The sequence below is a fragment of the Gigantopelta aegis genome, chromosome 3 (assembly GCF_016097555.1).
Source record: "Gigantopelta aegis isolate Gae_Host chromosome 3, Gae_host_genome, whole genome shotgun sequence".
Lineage (NCBI taxonomy): Eukaryota > Metazoa > Mollusca > Gastropoda > Neomphalida > Peltospiridae > Gigantopelta > Gigantopelta aegis.
The window spans coordinates 22,941,307-22,965,530 of record NC_054701.1 but is presented as its reverse complement, the minus strand read 5'-3'; the positions used below and the strand labels follow the sequence as shown (position 1 = coordinate 22,965,530).

General features: G+C 35.4%; 1 protein-coding gene across 6 annotated transcripts in view; it reads right to left on the bottom strand.

The window, feature by feature from the left end:
• Positions 1 to 24,224, bottom strand: part of LOC121367713 (septin-2B-like) — a 123,508-nt gene that overhangs the window by 14,032 nt on the left and 85,252 nt on the right. For all 6 annotated transcript variants that reach the window (XM_041492049.1, XM_041492046.1, XM_041492045.1 and 3 more), the window contains 6 exons: positions 20,184 to 20,270; positions 11,648 to 11,771; positions 10,878 to 11,012; positions 9,151 to 9,268; positions 6,015 to 6,116; positions 879 to 1,024 (listed from right to left, as the gene is read on the bottom strand). In XM_041492049.1, coding sequence (XP_041347983.1) covers positions 879 to 1,024; positions 6,015 to 6,116; positions 9,151 to 9,268; positions 10,878 to 11,012; positions 11,648 to 11,771; positions 20,184 to 20,270 — 712 coding nt within the window. The remainder of the gene's footprint in view (positions 1 to 878; positions 1,025 to 6,014; positions 6,117 to 9,150; positions 9,269 to 10,877; positions 11,013 to 11,647; positions 11,772 to 20,183; positions 20,271 to 24,224) is intronic.

Below are 24,224 nucleotides of genomic sequence, written 5' to 3'. Positions count from 1 at the left end.
AATCGTATAAATTCAGAAAGTTTGTAATTATATATAAATAACATTCAATTGATCTAAGTGTTAGTGGTATAACCTTTGTTTGATAAGATTTTGTGGAGAACAAAAGGTTGTTTTAACAACACCACTATAGCACACTGATTTATTAATTATCGGCTATTGGATGTCAAACATATGGTATTTTGACACAGACATAGAGAGGAAACCTGCTACATTTTTCCATTAGTATCTTTTATATGCACCATCACACAGACAGGATAGCACATACCATGGCCTTTGATATACCAGTTGTGGTGCTCTGGCTGGAACGAAAAATAGCACAATGGGGATCGATCCCAAACTGACCGCACGCACATTAAGCAAACGCTTTACCACTGGGCTACATCCTCATTCTGGGCAAATTGGCTTAAATAAGAACAAAACAATGAAATGTATTTCACACCACAGACCAGACTGACACAGGCCTTTCATTATAAAGTTGCACAACCTGAACATCATTCATAATATTTGAAGAACGTACGAAATAAACAAAACCCACCACAGAAACCTACGTTTCAACCCAGTGTGTCACCTGAACTGATACATTAAGTCACACTGCACGTTCATCTACATGACTATTCATACATTTAACTCCCTCCACTGCCAAGCCACTTAGCAAATCATTACAACGAGAAAATGATTTCACTCTAATTCCTGCATCAAATGATTAAAATAATATTTTTCAACTCGATGTACAAGAATTGTTTTTTTTTTCTTCTAACAGCAATTATGCATATACTTTTTTTTAGGAAATTACAATATAAAAACATAATATGTGTGAACAGCAGTTATTACAGAATTATTTAATTATACAAGTAATGTATTTTTTCGAAGATACCTACATGAGCATTGTTCTCAGTTTGATGAAATCACAGTGTTCTGGGTTTTCCACCTCTACAACTCCCCAGGGGTACATTCGACCTCTGACCTTCCGTCCCTTCACTTCAATAATAGTATTAGCACCAACAACAGCGAAAGGGACAGCATCCTAAAATAAAATAGACAAATTTAAGTGAACTGTCTTTAAAAATCACTTATCCTAATTGCCAAGTTACGGACCTTTTCTGTTTTGCACAAAGTGCATGTGAACAAACTTACATACTACAAACACCACACAGCCAAAAATATACCTATAAGTCAAATCTTTTTATCAAAATATTATTTTACAACTTGGGGGGAGGGGTAAAAGAATTTATACAAAAAATACTAGTTTTAGGGATGATATTGCAAGTTTTTGTTGTTGAATCATTTATACTCATATATGTTAATCTGACAATTTAATTATTTAAAAAAAAGAAAAAGGAAAAAAAAAAGTGGAATTAATTGGTTTTGGTTGTAAAATGTCGTGGGAAAGACAACTGATAGTCGAGATCAACTAATAGACAAAGATATACAGTATTGGATTCTTAAAAATTAATAATTTCAGCAAAAAGGTTCAAGTAATGTGTAATTTAACAGCTTTAGTAACTGGAAATAACTAAATCACTGCTTTGCTTTCAATATAGTTTAACATACATGTAGTGTAATAGTGGTTGCCTCCCTTGAATAAATTTAACTCTCAGTTCGTCCAAACTGTTATGACCAAAAAATCAGTTTTTTCTTACAATCTGATATACAATATGTACTCTAATTTGTTTTTTTACAATTACATGTAGGGTATTTACTGAAGATGAATATAAAAGTTGAAGTTTGTTTTGATTTATTAATCATAGGTTGTCAAAACATTTGGTAATTTTGACAGTTTTAGAGAAGAAATCTGTTACATTATTCCATCAGTAGCAATGGATCTTTTATATGAAAGTTAAAGTTTGTTTTGTTTCACGACACCTCTAGAGCACATTGATTTATTAATCATAGGCTATTGAATGTCAAACATTTGGTCATTTTCAGAGGAAACCTGCTACATTTTTCCATTAGTAGCAAGCGATGTTTTATAATATATGAACCATCCCAGACAGGATAGCACATAAGACGGCCTTTGATATACCAGGCTGGAATGAGAAATACCCAATGGATCCACTGACAGGGATTGATCCCAAACCGACTGCAATTCAATTAAGCGCTTTACCGCTGGGCTATGTCCTGCTCATGGATCATTCATCATCCCACATACAGGATAGCACATACTACGGCCTTTGATATACAAGTCGTGATGCACTGGCCAGAACAAGAAATAGCCTAATGGGCCCACTGACATGGATCGATCATAGATCAACGACGTCCCATTCCTGGATCTCTTATATGAACCATCCCACATACAGGATGACACTACTCATAGCTGAGATCAACTAATGGGTGCAGATATTTAAGGATTGTCAGTTATTTCTTTTACGTTCATTGGTGTATCAAAAAAAAAAAATCATATGCAAACTATTAAAAGGACATTCCTGAGTTTGCTGAAGTGTAAGAGATTTCCGACTAATAAAATATTTCTATGATTAAACTTACATATTAAATATATTTTCTGGTTTAGAATATCAGTGTCTGTATATTCAATGTGTTTCTGATTGTCTTAATATTTGTAAGAAGCCCAAACTGGATTTTGTCTTCAAATAACTGCGTACGTACGAAATTTTTTATTTTAGGAAATAAAATGAAATTTAACCTAGTACAAATAGTAGAACGACCAGAAACACATTTAATATACAGCCACTAATATATTATGCAGAAAAATATATTTAATATGTAATTACAATCGTTAAAAAGTCTCTGTTAGTCGATAACATCTTAAAAATGGCAGCAAACTCAGGAATGTCCCTTTAAGTTTGTGGATAATTTATTTTTTCATACCCAGATGAATGTAAAAGAAATAACACCGGAATTCACACCTTCCGACTCCAACAGAGCAAATTAGGAACAAACGTGCATCCGACATCTGAAAACACCTCTTTAAAATGACATTACATAATCATAGATACCGTAATATGTTGACTGTACACACAGCCATTTGGCATCCTTGATCACATTGTGAGCCCACAGTGTCACACGATGTCCGAGTTACCGATGTATGTTAAATCTGTAGACGTGTATTACTTTTGAACATAAGCCTTGAGTCAATCAATTAAAGGATTAACTTCGAACAATCAAGTCTTCTATTTTGAAGATATTTAGTAAACGAAGTAGGTATAAATAATAGATGTCTGTAAGGAATGATCAGACTGACAGTGAATCACCTTGAACACTGGCATAGGGGGGAAGGGGGAGGCGGCAGGGGGACCATACCCCACAATTAAACCTTTTTTAAAACTCATTAAATTCTATAACATCATACATACATACATACATATATAATGTCGGTTGTCTCCCCCCCACCCCCATAAAATTAGTGGCCTTGATTAATATAATTAATAATATTTTCAAACGCATATTTATATGTACATGTATGCGTTATTGTTTTTTTTAATAATAATGGCAATACATCAATTATTTAATGCTATTCAGTCTTCAGTTAATATTAATTAGTATTTTTTCTTGCGTCATTTTGGTAAAGGATATAACCCATGACAAATTAATTCAATACAATGGCAATTTCGATACAACGACAAAGTGACCTAGAGACGAACATGGTCGTTGTAACGAGGTCTGACAGTAATTAAATTTGAATCACACTTGCCAATAATAACACTAAAACTTCATACTTTATTTTGAATTATTTTTGGTCCATAAACAGTAACCCTCAAAAAGACAGATTCCCAGTCTGGAGCTCCATGCGGTAAGACGTGTTTGTTTCGCTTGTGCACACTGCACGTGCTTTCGTGTGCTCGACTTGGAGGTCCTTCATTTCGTTGTTTTTGTCAGCGAAATGAAGTTTTCTACATGGATGTATGCGGCCATTGGAACTGATTGAATGCTGGAACGCTTCTCGTTTCGACAGCCTGCACCACCAGGCTGGATTCTTTTTTAGCGAGATTCCTTGCCTCCACGTCATTTGTTTTTTCCGTGACTCGTACGACGGCCATTCTGCAGAACGCCACGGTTGTTCGCTTTTAGTCTCTACATGTCCGAGCCTGTCCTAGCTGCACTGGGAGATTGACCGCCCCACTCTAAGAAGAAATAGGAAGCGGGGTCAGCCCCATCTACTCTTTTTCTAGACTTTACCTTGCTTTATAGTGATACCATCTCATATCCTCCGGAGTCGGGCCCATCCGCACCACTATACCAACCCATGACGACTGGACTATACCCTAGTCTGATACTCTCTCTCTCGTTCAGACGGATCCGGCTTCTCAAAATCTGCATTTCAGCACAGCACTACACCTTCAACGTCTATCGACTGTCATTCTGGGGGTTTTCTTGACGGGATGCAACCCATCTCGTCCCTTTAAGCTGTGCACCCAAACGGCCTTAACGAGGCCATTCGCGTGGACATATCAATCGTACTTTAAACTTTTAGATCTGTGTTCAAAATTTTATGTCGAAATTACTTCTTTTTTTTAATATTATTAAATAGTCCGATCCTCTCTTCTTTCTCTAATTTAATTTTGGACTGTCCTTCTAAAATGCTCCAAATTATATAAATATTCGGCCGAGCAGTCAATTCTTTTTTATTTTTGGCTTGTAACCTTTTTATTTAATCTATTAACTTCTTTACTAATTGCTATTTTCAAAATTCTGCCCATTTTCACCCCCCCCCCTTTCCATCCCGAGTCAGGCCACCGATCTTATCGGAGGTCGGACTCGGGATGGGTGTGTTCGAAACCCTAGTGGTATATGGGCACGTTAAACTAGTTATCATCATTATCATCAAAAAGACAACTTGCCCATATAAAATGACGTCATCAGATATGACGTTACCTGACGACATAATTTTTACGTTCATCGAGAATTGAACAAACTCTCGTTGCTATGTCTGAACCAATGGGATGTGTAGGTTATACATCCGGCAAGGGGAGATAATTCTGCAGTGGAGGTTATAACTCAGGGTCGTATAGCATTTGTGGTGTGCTAGTACGGTAAGCTGAATAAGACTAATTGCAATGAATGTAACAAAAAGTTAATTATACAGTACTGAATTTTTCAAAATTAATAATTTCAACAAAAATGTTAGCAAGTAATTTGTAATTTAACAGCATTAATAACCAGAAATAACTAGATCACTAATTTTAATATAGTTTAACATACATGTAGTGTAATAGTGGTTACCTCCCTTGCATATATTTAACTCTGTTAGTCCAAACTGTTATGACCAAAATTATAATCTGTTGTTTTCTTACAATCTGATACACAATATGTCCTTTAAAAAATTTTCACAATATACATTTAGGGTTTTTACTGAAGATAAATATAAAAGTTGAAGTGTGTTTTGTTTAACTAAACGACTAGGGCACATTGATTTATTAATCATCAGCTATTGATTATCAAAACATTTGGTAATTTTGACATAGTCTTAAAGAAGAAATCCGATAAATTTTTCCATTAGTAGCAAGGGATCTTTTATGTGAAAGTTAAGTTTGTTATGTTTAATGACCACTTGAGCACATTGATTTATTAATCATCAGTTATTGGATGTCAAACATTTGGTAATTTTCACATAAGTCTTAGAGAGGATACCTGCTACATATTTCCATTAGTAGCAAGGGATCTTTTATAATATATGAACCATCCCACAGACAACATAGCACACACCACGGCCTTTGATACACCAGGCTAGAACGAGAAATAGCCCAATGGGCCCACCAACAGGGTTTGATACTAAACTGACCACGCATCAAGCGAGGGCTTTACCACTGGGATAAGTCCCGGTCCTGGATCTTTCATATGCACAATGCAACATACAGGAGAGCCCATACCACAGCATTTTATATACCAGCCGTGGTGCACTGGCCAGAACAAGAAATAGCCTAATGGGCCCACCGACGGGGATTGATCCTAGATCAACCACACATCAAGCGAGTGTTTTACCACTGGGCTACGTCCAGTCCTGAATACAACAAATTAGACCGAAGAATGAGAGGACACTGAAATGCCATGGCAATGACCTTGAGCTGACGACACTGTTCTTTGTAGTCTTCATCCTCATCCTCGTCACAGTCGGGGAGAGGGTAGATACTGATTCCACACTCCTTGATCTGCTCCAGAATCTGAAACAGTCACATTCATAACATTTAAAAATTACTGAATGAATGTTTAACAACACCCAAAAACAAAAAACAACATTGCCTAATGGGTGTCAAACAATGGTAATTATTATCCACATGGTTCAACATAACCGAGTTAATAAAAACCATACGAAGCACACGTGTAATAACAAGTGTATTGATGTAATTTTGGAAAGGACGTCATAACATTCCAAGTCCTAGCCACAGATTGTGCATGTGAAATATGACGTCATTTCCTTCTAGTTGTGAGTGAAACATTTTGAGACTGGCCTTGTTATTCATGAAACAAAAATAACACTAATAATATGGATAATAAGGAAATTATTACACTCGCGTGTGCGTCATACTAATTTTACGAAACTCGTGTCAGGATTCATGCATTACCCTCGCTCTCGCTTGGGCAATACAAAAATCATAAAATCAGTACGACACACAAGCTTGTTTAATAATCTCTATATAAATAAATGAATAGATGATCAGCATAAATCATCATAACATTTATATGACAACTACATATTGTTTTGACAAAATAAAACAGGTGTGCTACCTAAATTGGAAAGGCCAAAAAAACCAAAACAATGCCCAGTTTAGTTAACTATTTTTCTAATACAATATAATGTGGATCAAAATACTACACTTTTCTGTTTCAAATTGTTCCTCTCAAAATTCAAACCTATAAATTGTTCGATGTTATCACAAAATATCCATGTGAATTGAAAGCTAAGATCAGATGAGTAATATTTATGCAAAGTTAATTTTGTTTTGGATAAAATATGACCACTGCTAATGACAATTCATGACCAGGGTATGACAAATTGTTATGATCAATCATAACAAACTTTATACAAGGATTGAAAAAAGGTGCATTATTAATTATTTTTTTAAAGATTAAAAAAAATTAATATGTAGGTGCCCACTTCACATGAGACCACAATATGTGTGTTCCTAATATAATAGGTGAATTAATCTCTCCTACCAGTTGTTTGATTTGACCTAAGTTTGTATAGCAATGTTATATTGTGCTGTACGCTGATGGACTAGTAAATTTTGGTTGGTACTTATTCAGCATATTATTAATATATTTTCCATTTTGCACCAGTGTAATATTTTTCGTATAAACCTGGCCATAAACTAAAATGAGTTGAGCCTTCATGCTCCATGAGCAGCACAGACCACTAAATAACACACACATATTGCCTTTACTTCCTGTTTGTAGCCTAACTCTTGACTAATTACCAGTATAACATGTACATCTGGTCTCTCTCACCATAACCAGCAGATTTACACCGGTGACGTTATTTCCTGCACCAGAGCAGCTCTCAGTACACTAATCTCAAAGCTGTGTAATCTGGCACGATTTATGATTCAACATCTGTTTTCATCATGTGCACACACTAGACTTTCTAAATATTTATTGTTCTGGCAAATATTTATGAAACCGTTGAAGATCATCACATTTACTGATGAATATTGTTGAAGGAGGTTTACACTGCTACGAGATAAACTTTCTATTTTTAGGTTTGTTTTATAATGAAACCCATTTTTTTTTTAACATAAACATTTACAAAGGAAATGAGATAGAAATTGTAAACAGTGTCTTATCAGTTTAAATCATCATTAAATAAATAAGAATAAAAATTAAATTTGGCAATTGTATATTGTAATAAATTCCAAAGAGGGCTTATAGACTTAACATTTTTAATGAGCCTATTTTGTTGTGAATAGCTAAAGGAAAATAAATTGGCCTCGTCAAAACAATTTGTCAACATGTGATATGTTTGTTCCAGCTTTGTATATATGATCTAAAAACTAATGTGTATGTGGCTGTACACAAATACCAATATTTTAATGAAGGTACAAATTGTATACTTGTTGAGAGAGGGCTAATGGCAATGTATACTTTTAAGACAAAAAAATTTGATAAAACTATTCTTTACAAAATCAAAAAATGTTAATTTAAGTTTCTACGAGAGGGAGTAGTACTGAAAAAAAGAGTATTATTGTTTGTACACTTGTGCAAATATATTATTTTACAATATTTTTTACTTAAATATTTAAGTAAGTTTTTTAAGAAGAAGGGGTGCCAAAATAAATATGGTTTGTATGTTGGTGTAAATTTTAATAATTGTGAATGTAACATAAATGAATTATTAATGTTAAAAGTATAAGCTGGGTCTCAAACTGACTAGATCCAATTTAACAAAAACAGAGACCTCCCATGATTCATACAATTGATTTACATTTAATCTTTAACGGCTGTATCTGTACACAGCTCAAAATTGACAGGAGCTAGACAGCATATTCCGCTAAAAAAATTTTTTTTAATAATTAGATTCACAAACAGTTTCCATCAGTAGTCCAGATATATCCAGAATTCCCTTATTTTCAAAAGTGAGAAAATAAAATAATAATCTGTCATCATCATTTGTCTCTTTTTTTTTTTTTGTTGCACTCTGTTAAAAAGTTACTCCTTTGGTTTAATTAGAAGTTTAATTCTGATATTAATGTTTAGAACTGCCAGTCCATTTATGACATTTGCTTACAGATTAATACTGGAGAGGCAAAGATTGTTTCCAAATCCAGAAAATTAATTTGGAGTTTTGTTTGGATAAAAGTTAAAGTTAGTTTGTTTTATTTAACTTGCTTTATTGATTTGGCTATCGGATGTCAAAACATTTGGTGACATAGTCTAAGCTTAAAGAGGAAATCTGCTACATTTTCCCATTAGTACCGTGGGATCTTTTGCATGTTCCATACCACAGCTGGACAGCACAAACCACAGAGTTTTATATACCAGTCATGGTGCACTGGCTATAACTAGAAATAGCCCAATGTGCTCAATGCAGGGATCACACCTAGGCCAAACACTTTACCACTTGGCTACGTCCCACCTCTGTTTGGATAAAACCAAGGTCAGAATAGAACATGGTCAGAATGGACTGGGGAAAATAAATATTAAAACAACAAAAAAAGAAGAAAAAAGATCAGAATAGGACAGGAAGTTCTGCAGCATTACCTTCTTCTTGCGATTGATGATTTCCATTTTTGTGAGCGTGTCAGCTTTAGCAAGAACAGGCACAATGTTAACTTTATGGTGAAGAGCTTTCATGAATGCTAAATCAAGGGGTTTCAACCTGAAACACAAAGCAGAAAGTGACATCAGAAACTAACAGGAAATAAACCAGAGCAATTTACAATTATTGGTTCATGTTTCAGGATTATAAATATTCATATTATTTCAGAATGAAAAGGAACGTTTGCTTACAGGTCATATTCTGCTATTTTCACATATATTTATGACAACTAACAAGGACTAAAATTTATCGTAGGCCAAGTGGCAATATGCTCCAATGCCCTGGAAATTAAAGAAAGAAAGAAATGTTTTATTTAACGACACACTCAACACATTTTATTTAAAGTTATATGGCGTCAGACATATGGTTAAGGACCACACAGATTTTGAGAGGAAACCCGCTGTCGCAACTACATGGGCTACTCTTCCGATTAGCAGCAAGGGATCTTTTATTTGCGCTTCCCACAGGCAGGATAGCACAAACCATGGCCTTTGTTGAACCAGTTATGGATCACTGGTCGGTGCAAGTAGTTTACACCTACCCATTGAGCCTTGCTGAGCACTCACTCAGAGTTTGGAGTCGGTATCTGGATTAAAACTCCCATGTCTCGACTGGGATCCAAACCCAGTACCTACCAGCCTGTAGACCGATGGCCTAACCACGACGCTACCGAGGCCAGTGGAAATTAAAGTGTTACAGCCTTATTTTGCATGTTTAAAACTGGTCATAATACTCAAACTCAACTCCTGAAAAGTTGTTTTACTACAAAAACACAAACCATTTCACACTTATTTATTTTGAATGGTTGCTGTTGTGTTACTGTGAAACTCCTCTAAACCAGACACGCTCAGGACTAAGTAATACATCCGGTTTTAAGAGGTATCTGGTTTACAGACTTTCTCTCCTGAACAGATACTTAAAAAGAGACCACAAAAGGAGTCCGGTTTTGAGGGAATATCGGTTTACAGAGGGTCCGGTTTTGAGAGGTTTCACTATATATTAGTACATTTGTTGAAGTTTGCCTTGTTGCCCTGCCTGATTGCCGTAATGTCCTCAATAAATCCTCATCTATCGATGCCAAAAATGCCTTGCCCTCTTATTTGCCAAATTAGAGGCTTGAATAACTACAAATTAAAATATTCCCATAAATAATCATTAGAGAATTAAAGGACTTTTCAAGGTCTGTGTTAACAAGTGTATTCAGTTTAAATTTTCTCAGAGCCATCTGCATTAATTAATGATCTTCCCAAAGATTCAGATCTTTCAGTCTGTTAGTATTATTTGTTAATATACAAGGAAGGAAGGAAGGAAATGTTTTATTATAGACGCATTCAACACATTTTAATTACGGTTATATGGCGTCAGACATATGGTTAAGGACCACACAGATATTGAGAGGAAACCCGCTGTCGCCATTTCATGGGTTACTCTTTTTATATAAACCATCCCACAGACAGGATAGTACATACCACAGCCTTTATTACACCAGTCGTGGAGCACTGGCTGGAATGAGAAATAGCCCAATGGGTCCACCAATGAGGATCGATCCCAGACCTACCGCGCATCAAGCGAGCGCTTTACCACTGGGCTACATCTCGCCCTTGTTTATATACGATGACCTGAATATCATTTATTTTAAACAACACAAAGAATGAAATAAGCTTCATACCCATGCCCTGAGGGATTGATGAAGTAGAAACATGAATGAACTCGGTTGTCAACAATGTGTCGTCGGTTGAGTCCACTCTCATCCTGCAGGTATCTCTCAAACTGGTCGTCCACATACTGAATAATCGGTCGAAAACTGGAAAAACAATAATTTAACACTGAATCCACATACTGTATTATCGGTCGAAAACTGGAAAAACAATAATTTAACACTGAATCCACATACTGTATTATCGGTCGAAAACTGGAAAAACAATAATTTAACACTGAATCCACATACTGTATTATCGGTCGAAAACTGGAAAAACAATAATTTAACACTGAATCCACATACTGAATAATTGGTCAAAAACTGGAAAAACAATTATACAGCACTGAAACACACACGCACGCACGCGCGCGTGCACACACACACACACACACACACGCACACGCACACACACACACTGACCAGTCTTGAGTTTAATGAATCCCCGAATCCTGGAATATCTGGTTTAGCTGTATCCTAACAGGCTGCGAGCGATTATTTCAGAATCCTAACCGCACGTGTACAGATCCGGTTAGGATACGGCGATTGAAATCAGTAGTTTCTAAAAACATTGCTTGTGTCATACGTATGCAGTTAGGATACGGAGATTGAAATCAATGGTTTCTAAAACAAATTGCTTATGTCGCACGCATCTGGTTAGGATAGCTTTAGTCGGAGCTTCTCGCATGCACACACACGCAAACACTATACACAGACACACACACACACACACGGACACTGACCAGTCTTGTGAGTTTAATGAATCCCCGAATCCTGGAGTATCGACAACTGTTAGTCGGAGCTTGACGCCACGTTCTTCTATCTCCACAGTAGAGGCATCTATCTTCACTGTCTGAGTTACCTTTTCTGAAACAAGACGAAACACACACATTGTTTATTATCATACTGATGGTAAACCATTTACTTATTTTGGGTTATTAATGTTTACACAAGTTTGACAGTAAGCAGTATTTATAAATATTTTTTTGTAACGATAAGAATTTCGTTTCAGGAAAATATTCTTTTACAGATGTGTATGTAATTACGGTATAGTAATAGTACAATATATTATTTAAGTTAAAGATAAAAATTAAAGTTTGTTTTGTTTAACGACACCACTAGAGCACATTGGTTTATTCATTATCGGCTATTGGATGTCAAATGGTCTTTGAGAAAACCTGCTATTTTTTCTGTCAGCAGCAGGGGATCTTTTATATATACTTTGTACATACAGCATAGCATATACCATGTACATGTACTACCGTCTTTGATATACCGGTTGTGGGACTGTGAACAGCCATGTTATTGACAGTTTTCTCAGTTCATACAATTATAAATCCTTTTATTGCTAACAAGAATATGACACACATTTTTTAACAAAGCTAAAAACTCCATACCATATTCAAATCAAGATGATGTTTTGAGGAAAAGTAATCATTGTGTACAAAGTAGAATAACAAAATATTATGTTAGCCACCATTACCGGTATCTTTCTTCGTGCCAGCTTTTCTTTTTCCTTTTCCCCCAAGAATGTCAAAATTCTGGAGAAATCATGACATGTCATGCTCACCATAAATACTGTATTTTTGAAAATGCAGGGAAAGGCCGTAATAATATAGGTGTCAGCCTGTTGGCCAATCCCAAACTGTTTATTATTACAGCAGATAAATATATTTAAACCATAAGATAATTTTCAACATTCCAAATAAATCCAATCTACTGCATGAAAATTATTTCCCTTGGTTAAAACAGAATGAATGAATTTTTAACGACACCCCAGTACGCAAAATACATTGGCTATTGGGTATCAAAACTAAGGTAAATGCAAAAATGATGTGATGAACTACATCAAATTGATATAAATATTCAACATTTAAATTAAAACAGTGTCAAGAACTGTGTGGTCAAAACAGTGCTGCACACGTTATATATCAAAGGCTATGGTATGTACTGTCCTGTCTGTAGGAAAGTGCATACAAAACTATTAAAATATCTCTTGCTGTTATTTCTCAGAAACTTACATGCCTATATCCACTAGGGTTCAGGCATGTCCCCCCTGGGTCCTGCCCCTGGCAAGGCCAGCGGTTTGACCCAGGGAAGAGCTGTTTTTTCATAGGAACAGTAGTCTATATATGTCTGTGCCAACTGCAAGTTTTCTCCAACATGTGGGCCAAGTGTTGCAATAACCATATATTAGTCACCAAATGGCCGTTTAAAAATCTCTACATGCTTTGGCACAAATAATCAAGCATTTCTTTCATCCTCTGACTAATTGCCCGAGGTGGAAATAAAACACCACAATGACAAGCTCCATGTGTTTAAAATAAACATGTACACGTTTACAAGCAATTACAGAATGCACAAGCTTTGGAAGTATACCATAAGAAATCAAGTGTCTAGACGCAGGGGGATTTATGCAGTTAAGTTCATTGGTTTGCTAATACTTTAACAAGATACAACTAGACATTAGGAGATTCACAGTGATAAGTCCTGTGTGGGGGGTTTTTCCTGCTAAAAAAGGATATGGATACAATTTCTTTGAGGAACAGAGGAACAATCTGTTTAAGGTTTATTTCAAGCAAATTTTATTGTTTGTTATGTCTATCTGTCTGCCATTTCTTTAACTCATCGTCATCAATCATTATTAAAAAAAAATAGTTTTGTTTAACTAGAGCACACTGATTACTTAATCATCAGCTACTGGATGTCATACATTTGGTAATTCTGACACGTAGTCATCAGATGAAGAAGAAATTTGTTTTCTTTAATGACACCACTGGAGCACATTGATTCATTAATCATCAGCTATTGCATGTCATACATTTGGTAATTTTGACATGTAGTAATCAGAGGAAAATCGCTACATTTTTCCTAATGCACTTTCCCATAGACAGGAAAGCACATACCACAACCTTTGACCAGTTGTGGTGTATTGGTTGAAACGAGAAAACCCCCCACATCAGTTGAATGGATCCACTGAGGTGGTTCGATTCTATCAGGCGAGCACTCAACCGACTGAGCTAAATCCAGCCCCTCAATGCCTTATTAAAGGGACAGACCGTAATGTTTAAACACTAAGGCTTATTGTTCACTATTAGAGCCATTTAGGATCACTGAAATATTTTATTGTTTAGATTATCCATTTCTGTACAACTCAAGTATTTCTGGTCATCCTGATGTTTCTAATACCATAAAATGCATTTTCCATATTTTTTAAAAATGCACATGAGAAGTAATGATTATGGAGTCGCGTTTTAGTCTATTTTTAAGGGTATTTCAACATCACACTCTTGTTTCACTTTGCTGTATTCAAATTTGTTACAGGTTTGTAAATTAACCAAACTTAGTGTCATTTTTAATGGTTTGAAACTAGGGTCTAGGTGAAAAATATGCCTTAGTGTTTAAAACTAGGGTCTGTCTCTTTAATTATTATAATTTATATATCAGATGTACGTAAACAATGTTTATCAGGCGAAAAGACTAAATAACAATTATTCAAAGTTGAATTTAAGAAAAATGTACAAATTTATGCTTAATTATATTTGTACTTTTTAAAGAAAAATTCTAACATTAATACTGTAGTATTTATGTACTAGGGTTTTTAACTACTGAAAAAAAGGAAACAAATTGCCAACTAGTGTTACAAGGCTATATTTTAATGTTAAGAACAAAGTAATATATATCTTTCTTACCATCACCCATATGCATAATTATCATTTATTACTTCTAAAATTAATCTATTATTTCAGTTTTTGTTTCCTTGTTCTACAAAAACAGAGTTTAAGTTGTCATAAAAAATAGTATAAGTATGAACTGAAGTTGAATTACATGTGTCTGTAAGTGTAACTGGTATGTAAAGTTTAAAAAACATTATGCCTTTTATAATTTATTAAATGATAATTATTGAATTATCATGTTTTGTGACTCTTATTTGACAAACAAAAACTTATTTGCTTCTACACTTCCACACAAAACTAATCAACAATACGTTTTATATACCAATTTAAAAACATCGGTACCATATGAAAATTGACATTTTGCATTACCTAAAATGTATGAAGCAGTATGTAAATATAATCTTTGAACGTTGGCTCTTGGAACATGTGCCAGGAAGAATTAAAACTGCCACTAAGAGCAATCAATTTACTCATAACACTAATATTTCCCAGAATTACCTCCCCCTCCCCCAACCCCAACCCCAGCACCACCATCACAGGCATGCGCTAGGTCACGTTGACCCGCAGCCTAATAACCAGGAGTTTACTGCCACCTAACATCAATAAAGCAATTAATGTAGTGTGTGCGTTCAGCCAGCTCTGTTAGCAAGTTTAAATAAACCAGATAGCTATAACTCATTGATCATATCTTTGATAAAGAAACGTTTTGGGTTTTTGTGTGTGCGGGTTTTTTTTTTTCCTTCTTGTTTTTTTTTCTTTATCAAAGCTGTAAATCTAAAGGTTTAACAACGGCAGGACTGAGGCTATGGGAAACAGAAACTGATACAGCAAAATGTGATTTCAGCTGATTAGAGTGTTTTGAAATTTTATAGAGATCAGGGGCCTACTCAATTTAATAACCTCTTGCATCCTGCTATCTCGCAGTGTAAAAAAACCAGTTTTGTTTGTTTGGTATTATTATTATATTTCAGGTGTTGGATAGATTATGTAACCCTTTTGTTCACATCAGAAGATAGAAAATGGCTAAGCCAAAATTTTAGCCACTTGCAAATTTTATTAGCCATTATTTTCTTTAATTAGCCAATGGCTAATTTGGCTACCAACAGTGGGATAGATATCTCCCTGCATAGAGAGAGAGAAAGAAAGAGAGAGAGAGAGAGAGAGAGAGAGAGAGAGAGAGAGAGAGAGAGAGAGAGAGAGAGAGAGAGAGAGAGAGAGAGAGAGAGAGAGAGAGAGAGAGAAAGACAGTTTCAAACCACCCCCACCCCCCACCCCCATGACCGATAAAATGCAGACAGCACAGCAAGGGCAAAACATATGAAATTTTTTATCAGTGAGTAATATCAAACCGCCCAAAACTTTGAGTGACATAAATCCTTAACACCTGTTCCTTGCTAGAAACATGTGAAAACTGTTTGATACAGGTAGTAAAAATAACATCACTATCACAAACTGATTGCAGTTTAATGATGATGCACGGAAAATACAGATTGTCAGCTCTTAGTGGTCTTATAGTTGTACAGTTAAACTACATGTTGATAACAGGGCAGTAGCTACATACAGGTTTTGTCAAGAGGGTGTTTATTCACATGTACATGCAGGGCAATAGTGGGCGGTGACTGATCACTTTCTAGCCAGCCATTTGGCCATTTTAAACAGTGGTAGTGCTCACCTAGGGACATAAGAATGGTATATCAAAGGTTATGGTGTGCATTGTCCTGTCAATCTATTAAAAATAATTTTTATATCATTGTCTACACAAAACATTGCCATTAATATACATATACCTAACAGCCACTAACTGAACAATGTTATGTGGTGTTTTCAAACAAACATTGCTTTCCTTTTCATCAGTTTAATTTTCAAAAACATTGAGCATAAATATCAAACAAAAATATCCAAACTTTTATTGTTGTATACAATATCACTCAAACAACTTTTTTCAAATGTAATATTTCAAATGATTGTTTCAATAACCAGAAAGGAAGAAAGTGTGCCAGCCTCGTGAACCCACCCTGGTTACTGCCCTGTACACCAGATACTAGTTACCACTGATTACAAGCATAAAAACCATATAATCTTTTTATGTGCCAACTGTCAAAGGAAATAAATCTGTAAGTCCCACCCACTCATCAATAATACAAAAAAAAACTCAGCTTGAGGCTTAGATATATCGGTATAGTTTTCCTACAGATTCATCATAGTTTTCCAAAGGATTAAACACTCCTATATCATGGAACCTACATGAGGCCAGTTGTTCAAAGGTTAGCTCAACCATTTTCAAAACCAAGGACTCCATCAATACAAATAATAACTGAAAACATAATGTTAAGACTTGATTTACAACAACCAAAAGTATCCATTCATTAAAAAAATCTAATATTCATTAAAGATTATCAAAGGAAAAATATCGACTAATCCAGGGTTAATTTAAGCATGTTTTGAACAAATGGACCATGGTTTTTGGACACCAAGACTTGCTAGATCCCCGGTATGACTTGGTAAATGCTGCATTAACATAGATGTGACTAAGTGCAAATACACGTACATGTACTAACAGAATAATGAAGCTTTTTTTCGTTTTTGTTTTTCTCAAATGCTGGCTAATGAACTTGTAAATGTCAGCATGCTGGCATCTTTACAAATGATTGTTAAAAAACCCCAAATATGTTCTTGGAAATTGCAATAGGTGCATTCAAAATAACAAAAGGAAAAAAAAAAAACACTGCACATTTTTGCAAAGGTACATATATGTCAACTTTACTCATTACAAAATGCATAAATTTAAGAACTGAAATATTGATTCCATTATGAATAATTTTATCTGACTTCACCCACTCAATGTTACATCATAGTGAATTTAAAGGCCAAGTTTAGCCACCATTGTAATGTCAAAATGTGACTTCTCCCAATAACAGGGGTGGGACATAGCCCAGTCACTGGTAAAGCGCTCGCTTGATACACAGTCGGTTTGGGATCAATCCATCCCCATCGGTGGGCCCATTGGGCCATTTTTTGTTCCAGCCAGTGCACCACGATTGGTATATCAAAGGTTGTGGTATGTGCTATCCTGTCTGTGGGATGGTGCATATAAAAGAACCCTTGCTGTTAATCGAAAAGAGTAGCCCATGAAGTGGCAACAGCGGGTTTCCTCTCTCAATATCTGTGTGGTCCTTAACCATATGTCTGACACCATATCACCGTAAATAAAATGTGTTGAGTACGTCGTTAAATAAAACATTTCTTTCCTTCTTTCTCCCAACAATAGGGAGTTCAGTGTTGCAGTACATGTGCATCTCTTATCTAAGGTGTTACGGATTGTGGGATCTATGCCATGTTCACATATATAATAGGCAATGTAATGAAATCATTTATATGCTCGAGCTATTTTCCATTCTAGCCAGAATTTGAAGACGTATGTCAGAGACTGCTGTGATTTGCCATGTTATTCTATCACAGACTGCATGTAAATGTATATAACAAAAATGCTTTCCATATAAGTCTTGCTCTGTAATATTTTTAACTGAATAGAATTACAGACATTTATATAAATAAATTTGAAAGCTTGAATGAACGGTAGTGTGTAAGCTTCATGTACTTGTACATGTGTGTGAAATAATTATGAAATCATCATCCACGCTGGGGGCGAGACATAGTCCAGTGGCAGGGCTTCTACAATTTTTATAAAATCCACTAGCATTGGGATCAGTGAATTAAAAAATTTACTAGCCACAAGTAAAAATTCACTAGCCCTAATTTACTTTAAGTTAATACAATTTTACTAAATAATAATAATAATGAGATATGTCACCTAAAGAGGGAGATAGAGCTTAAAAACACTAATATTGGTGGTTTGGGGTAGCGGAAGGATATTCATGTTTACAAAATAGACGTAACTGTAACATTTGATAAATGTTTTTCCCCGTCGGTGAGCCATTAGGCTATTTCAAGTTCCAACAAGTGCTCCACATCTGGTATCACAAAAAGTTTGTTTTGTTTAACGACACCACTAGAGCACATTGATTTATTAATCATCGGCTATTGGATGTCAAACATATGGTAGTTTTGATATACAGTCTTAAGAGAGGAAACCTGCTACATTTTTCCATTAGTAGCAGGGAATCTTTTATATGCACTATCCCACAGATAGGATAGCACATACCACGTCCTTTATCATGGTGTGGTTTTACAAGACCCATGGTATGTACTATCCTGTCTGTGGGCTGCTACATATTATAAAAGATCCCTTGTTAATAATCAGAAAAAGTAGCAAAATGTGTTTAGTGTGTCTTTAAATAAAAGATTCCTTCCTTCTTCCATCTATGCTGCTGACATCTATTTTGTGTTACATGGACTAAACGGCCAATGCTTGAAATTCTGATTTTTTTTTCAGTGATAAACACTGGTAATAAATAAATAAGCTAATAAGCTCTTCCCACACACAATGGTCATGTATGGCCTGGGGCCAGTCAAATGTGATATGTCAAACACCTTGGAGCGACAGTGTAACAGTGTTATTGATGTGTTTTTCTCATTGCATGGGGACACAACCTGACCTCAGTCAAAAGTCATTTACCATTAAATGTGAACCAGGGATTTATCCAGGGTTTTCCAGCAGGCTCCCATGGCTTGAGAACAAGAAGGTGTTATATGCAATAAAAACAGTATTGCAGATGGTACCTTTTTACACTAAACCAGGTTTTTAAACAATCATATTACAGTGGCGTAGGAAGGTGCCAAAAATGGGGGGCCACACTTTTATATTTACACACTTTTACACTATTATAAAGCAAATATAAAGCAAAATATCTCAAAAGTGTGTGGGGGGAGGGGGGGGCACATGGCCCCTTGCCCCCTCCCTTCCTATGCCAGTGCATAACAAACACGATGAGTTATAAGTTAAAGTTTGTTTTGTTTAACAACATCACTAAAGCACATATGGTCTTAGAGAGGAAACCCGCTAAATTTTTCCATTAGTAGCAAGGGATCTTTTATATGCACCATCCCACAGACAGGACAACACATACCACAGCCTTTAATATACCAGTCGTGGTGCACTGGCTGGAACGAGAAACACGATGAAAGTACTGCTAAAGCAATACATGTCCTCTACTGGAGCCTCAAGACATATAACTCTTTCAAAAACGGGCCAATTGCCATGAAAGTCAAACTTGATATGTAATTCTATATGATACTTGTAACGATATACAAAACATTTCAGGTCAGTATCTTGAATTTTTGTAGAAAAAAGAAGAAAAAAGAAGAAGAAGCAAAAGTCAGGAAAACTATGAGTAGGACAGACAGACAGACTAACAGAAACAAAACCTTTAGTTCTCTCCCATTGGACTAGCAGGGAACTAAAAATGTCCTGCAGAACATTCTTGCACCTAGATTTGTGGAATATTTAAATATTTAGTTTTTTCAATTGTAAGTTATTAATACAATTGGGTAGGCACGAAAAATGATCAATCACTTGTATATGTTGAGACAGGAAAATCCCACTCCTCGAAATACCACAGTTGTACCTTTCAGGTTGTGATTTACCAGCTGGCTACAGACACTTAGGATAGATTATTTATATCATGTGTTCTCGTGTATTTACCTGCAGCTGATGGTATAAGTCTTTCTGGGTAGAGATCAGTAAGAAATAGGCTGTTTACTAGGGTAGACTTGCCCAAACCAGACTCTCCTGTGAAAGAAACAAAATCAATAAAATTAACAATTCATACTGACATGAATCTTTGCTCTTCAAAAAAATACACCATCCAAAATATCTAACTTATGAATGGAGTGTTATATCTTGCCCGATAATACCGAATATGAATGGAGTGTTATATCTTGCCCGATAATACCGAATATGAATGGAGTGTTATATCTTGCCCGATAATACTGAATATGAATGGAGTGTTATATCTTGCCCGATAATACCGAATATGAATGGAGTGTTATATCTTGCCCGATAATACCGAATATGAATGGAGTGTTATATCTTGCCCGATAATACCGAATATGAATGGAGTGTTATATCTTGCCCGATAATACGAATATGAATGGAGTGTTATATCTTGCCCGATAATACTGAATATGAATGGAGTGTTATATCTTGCCCGATAATACCGAATATGAATGGAGTGTTATATCTTGCCCGATAATACTGAATATGAATGGAGTGTTATATCTTGCCCGATAATACCGAATATGAATGGAGTGTTATATCTTGCCCGATAATACTGAATATGAATGGAGTGTTATATCTTGCCCGATAATACCGAATATGAATGGAGTGTTATATCTTGCCCGATAATACTGAATATGAATGGAGTGTTATATCTTGCCCGATAATACTGAATATGAATGGAGTGTTATATCTTGCCCGATAATACTGAATATGAATATGAATGGAGTGTTATATCTTGCCCGATAATACTGAATATGAATGGAGTGTTATATCTTGCCAGATAATACCGAATATGAATGGAGTGTTATATCTTGCCCGATAATATCGAATGTGAATTGAGTGTTATATCTTGCCCGATAATACCGAATATGAATGGAGTGTTATATCTTGCCCGATAATACTGAATATGAATGGAGTGTTATATCTTGCCCGATAATACCGAATATGAATTGAGTGTTATATCTTGCCCGATAATACCGAATGTGAATTGAGTGTTGTATCTTGCCCGATAATGAATATGGAGTGTTATATCTTGCCCGATAATACCGAATATGAATGGAGTGTTATATCTTGCCCGATAATACCGAATATGAATTGAGTGTTATATCTTGCCCGATAATACCGAATATGAATTGAGTGTTATATCTTGCCCGATAATACCGAATATGAATTGAGTGTTGTATCTTGCCCGATAATACTGAATATGAATTAAGTGTTGTATCTTGCCTGATAATACCGAATATGAATTGAGTGTTGTATCTTACCCGATAATACTGAATATGAATTGAGTGTTGTATCTTGCCCGATAATACTGAATATGAATGGAGTGTTATATCTTGCCCGATAATACTGAATATGAATTGAGTGTTATATCTTGCCCGATAATACTGAATATGAATTGAGTGTTGTATCCAGCCCGATAATACCGAATATGAATTGAGTGTTATATCTTGCCCGATAATACCGAATATGAATGGAGTGTTATATCTTGCCCGATAATACCGAATATGAATGGAGTGTTATATCTTGCCCGATAATACCGAATATGAATGGAGTGTTATATCTTGCCCGATAATACCGAATATGAATGGAGTGTTATATCTTGCCCGATAATACTGAATATGAATGGAGTGTTATATCTTGCCCGATAATACCGAATATGAATGGAGTGTTATATCTTGCCCGATAATCTTGCCCGATAATACTGAATATGAATGGAGTGTTATATCTTGCCCGATAATACTGAATATGAATGGAGTGTTATATCTTGCCCAATAATACCTAATATGAATGGAGTGTTATATCTTGCCCAGATAATACTGAATATGAATGGAGTGTTATATCTTGCCCGATAATACCGAATATGAATGGAGTGTTATATCTTGCCCGATAATACTGAATATGAATGGAGTGTTATATCTTGCCCGATAATACCGAATATGAATGGAGTGTTATATCTTGCCCGATAATACCGAATATGAATGGAGTGTTATATCGTGCCCGATAATACCGAATATGAATGGAGTGTTATATCTTGCCCGATAATACCGAATATGAATGGAGTGTTATATCTTGCCTGAATATGATAATACCGAATATGAATGGAGTGTTATATCTTGCCCGATAATACTGAATATGAATGGAGTGTTATATCTTGCCCGATAATACCGAATATGAATGGAGTGTTATATCTTGCCCGATAATACTGAATATGAATGGAGTGTTATATCTTGCCCGATAATACTGAATATGAATGGAGTGTTATATCGTGCCCGATAATACTGAATATGAATGGAGTGTTATATCTTGCCCGATAATACCGAATATGAATGGAGTGTTATATCTTGCCAGATAATACCGAATATGAATGGAGTGTTATATCGTGCCCGATAATACTGAATATGAATGGAGTGTTATATCGTGCCCGATAATACTGAATATGAATTGAGTGTTGTATCTTGCCCGATAATACTGAATATGAATGGAGTGTTATATCGTGCCCGATAATACTGAATATGAATGGAGTGTTATATCGTGCCCGATAATACTGAATATGAATTGAGTGTTATATCTTGCCCGATAATACTGAATATGAATGGAGTGTTATATCTTGCCCGATAATACCGAATATGAATGGAGTGTTATATCTTGCCGATAATACCGAATATGAATGGAGTGTTATATCTTGCCCGATAATACCGAATATGAATGGAGTGTTATATCTTGCCCGATAATACCGAATATGAATGGAGTGTTATATCTTGCCCGATAATACCGAATATGAATGGAGTGATATCTTGCCCGAGTGTTATATCTTGCCCGATAATACCGAATATGAATGGAGTGTTATATCTTGCCCGATAATACTGAATATGAATGGAGTGTTATATCTTGCCCGATAATACCGAATATGAATGGAGTGTTATATCTTGCCCGATAATACCGAATATGAATGGAGTGTTATGAATATGAATGGAGTGTTATATCTTGCCCGATAATACTGAATATGAATGGAGTGTTATATCGTGCCCGATAATACCGAATATGAATGGAGTGTTATATCTTGCCCGATAATACTGAATATGAATGGAGTGTTATATCGTGCCCGATAATACGAATATGAATGGAGTGTTATATCTTGCCCGATAATACTGAATATGAATGGAGTGTTATATCTTGCCCCCGAATATGAATGGAGTGTTATATCTTGCCCGAATATGAATGGAGTGTTATATCTTGCCCGGAATATGAATTAAGTTTATATCTTGCCCGATAATACTGAATATGAATTGAGTGTTATATCTTGCCCGATAATACTGAATATGAATGGAGTGTTATATCTTGCCCGATAATACTGAATATGAATGGAGTGTTGTATCTTGCCCGATAATACTGAATATGAATGGAGTGTTATATCTTGCCCGATAATACTGAATATGAATTAAGTTTATATCTTGCCCGATAATACCGAATACGAATGGAGTGTTATCACTTGCCCGATGACAATGGGACACTATTGGAGCTATCATGTTATTTTACAATCTGACAAGACTCAAATTTCACAGGGAGCAAGATGTGATAGTTGTTCAAAACACACAATATGCTTTCTGATAACCAGGTTCAGAAGCAGCTTTTACTTTCCATCTTACATTATTATAAAAGCATAGAATTTATATCAACACCTATGATCTAGAATTCCTCAAGCTTTTGCTTCAAAAATAAAATTTGAGAAGCAAAATATGCGTCTCACTCCATAAAATGAATTCCGAACCCTGCAAGGTTTGTCTCCTGCTATAAATAAATGTGCATGTACCTGTAGCTGTTATATAAATAGCTTCCATTACTCATACATGTACAGTTTAGGAACACCATGGAAGCCATTAGCTTTTAGAGGCTGTTTGCTTGTCAATCTCTTAAATGTCAATTAGTTTTTATATGTAATAACACTGAGTAATAAAACAGCCC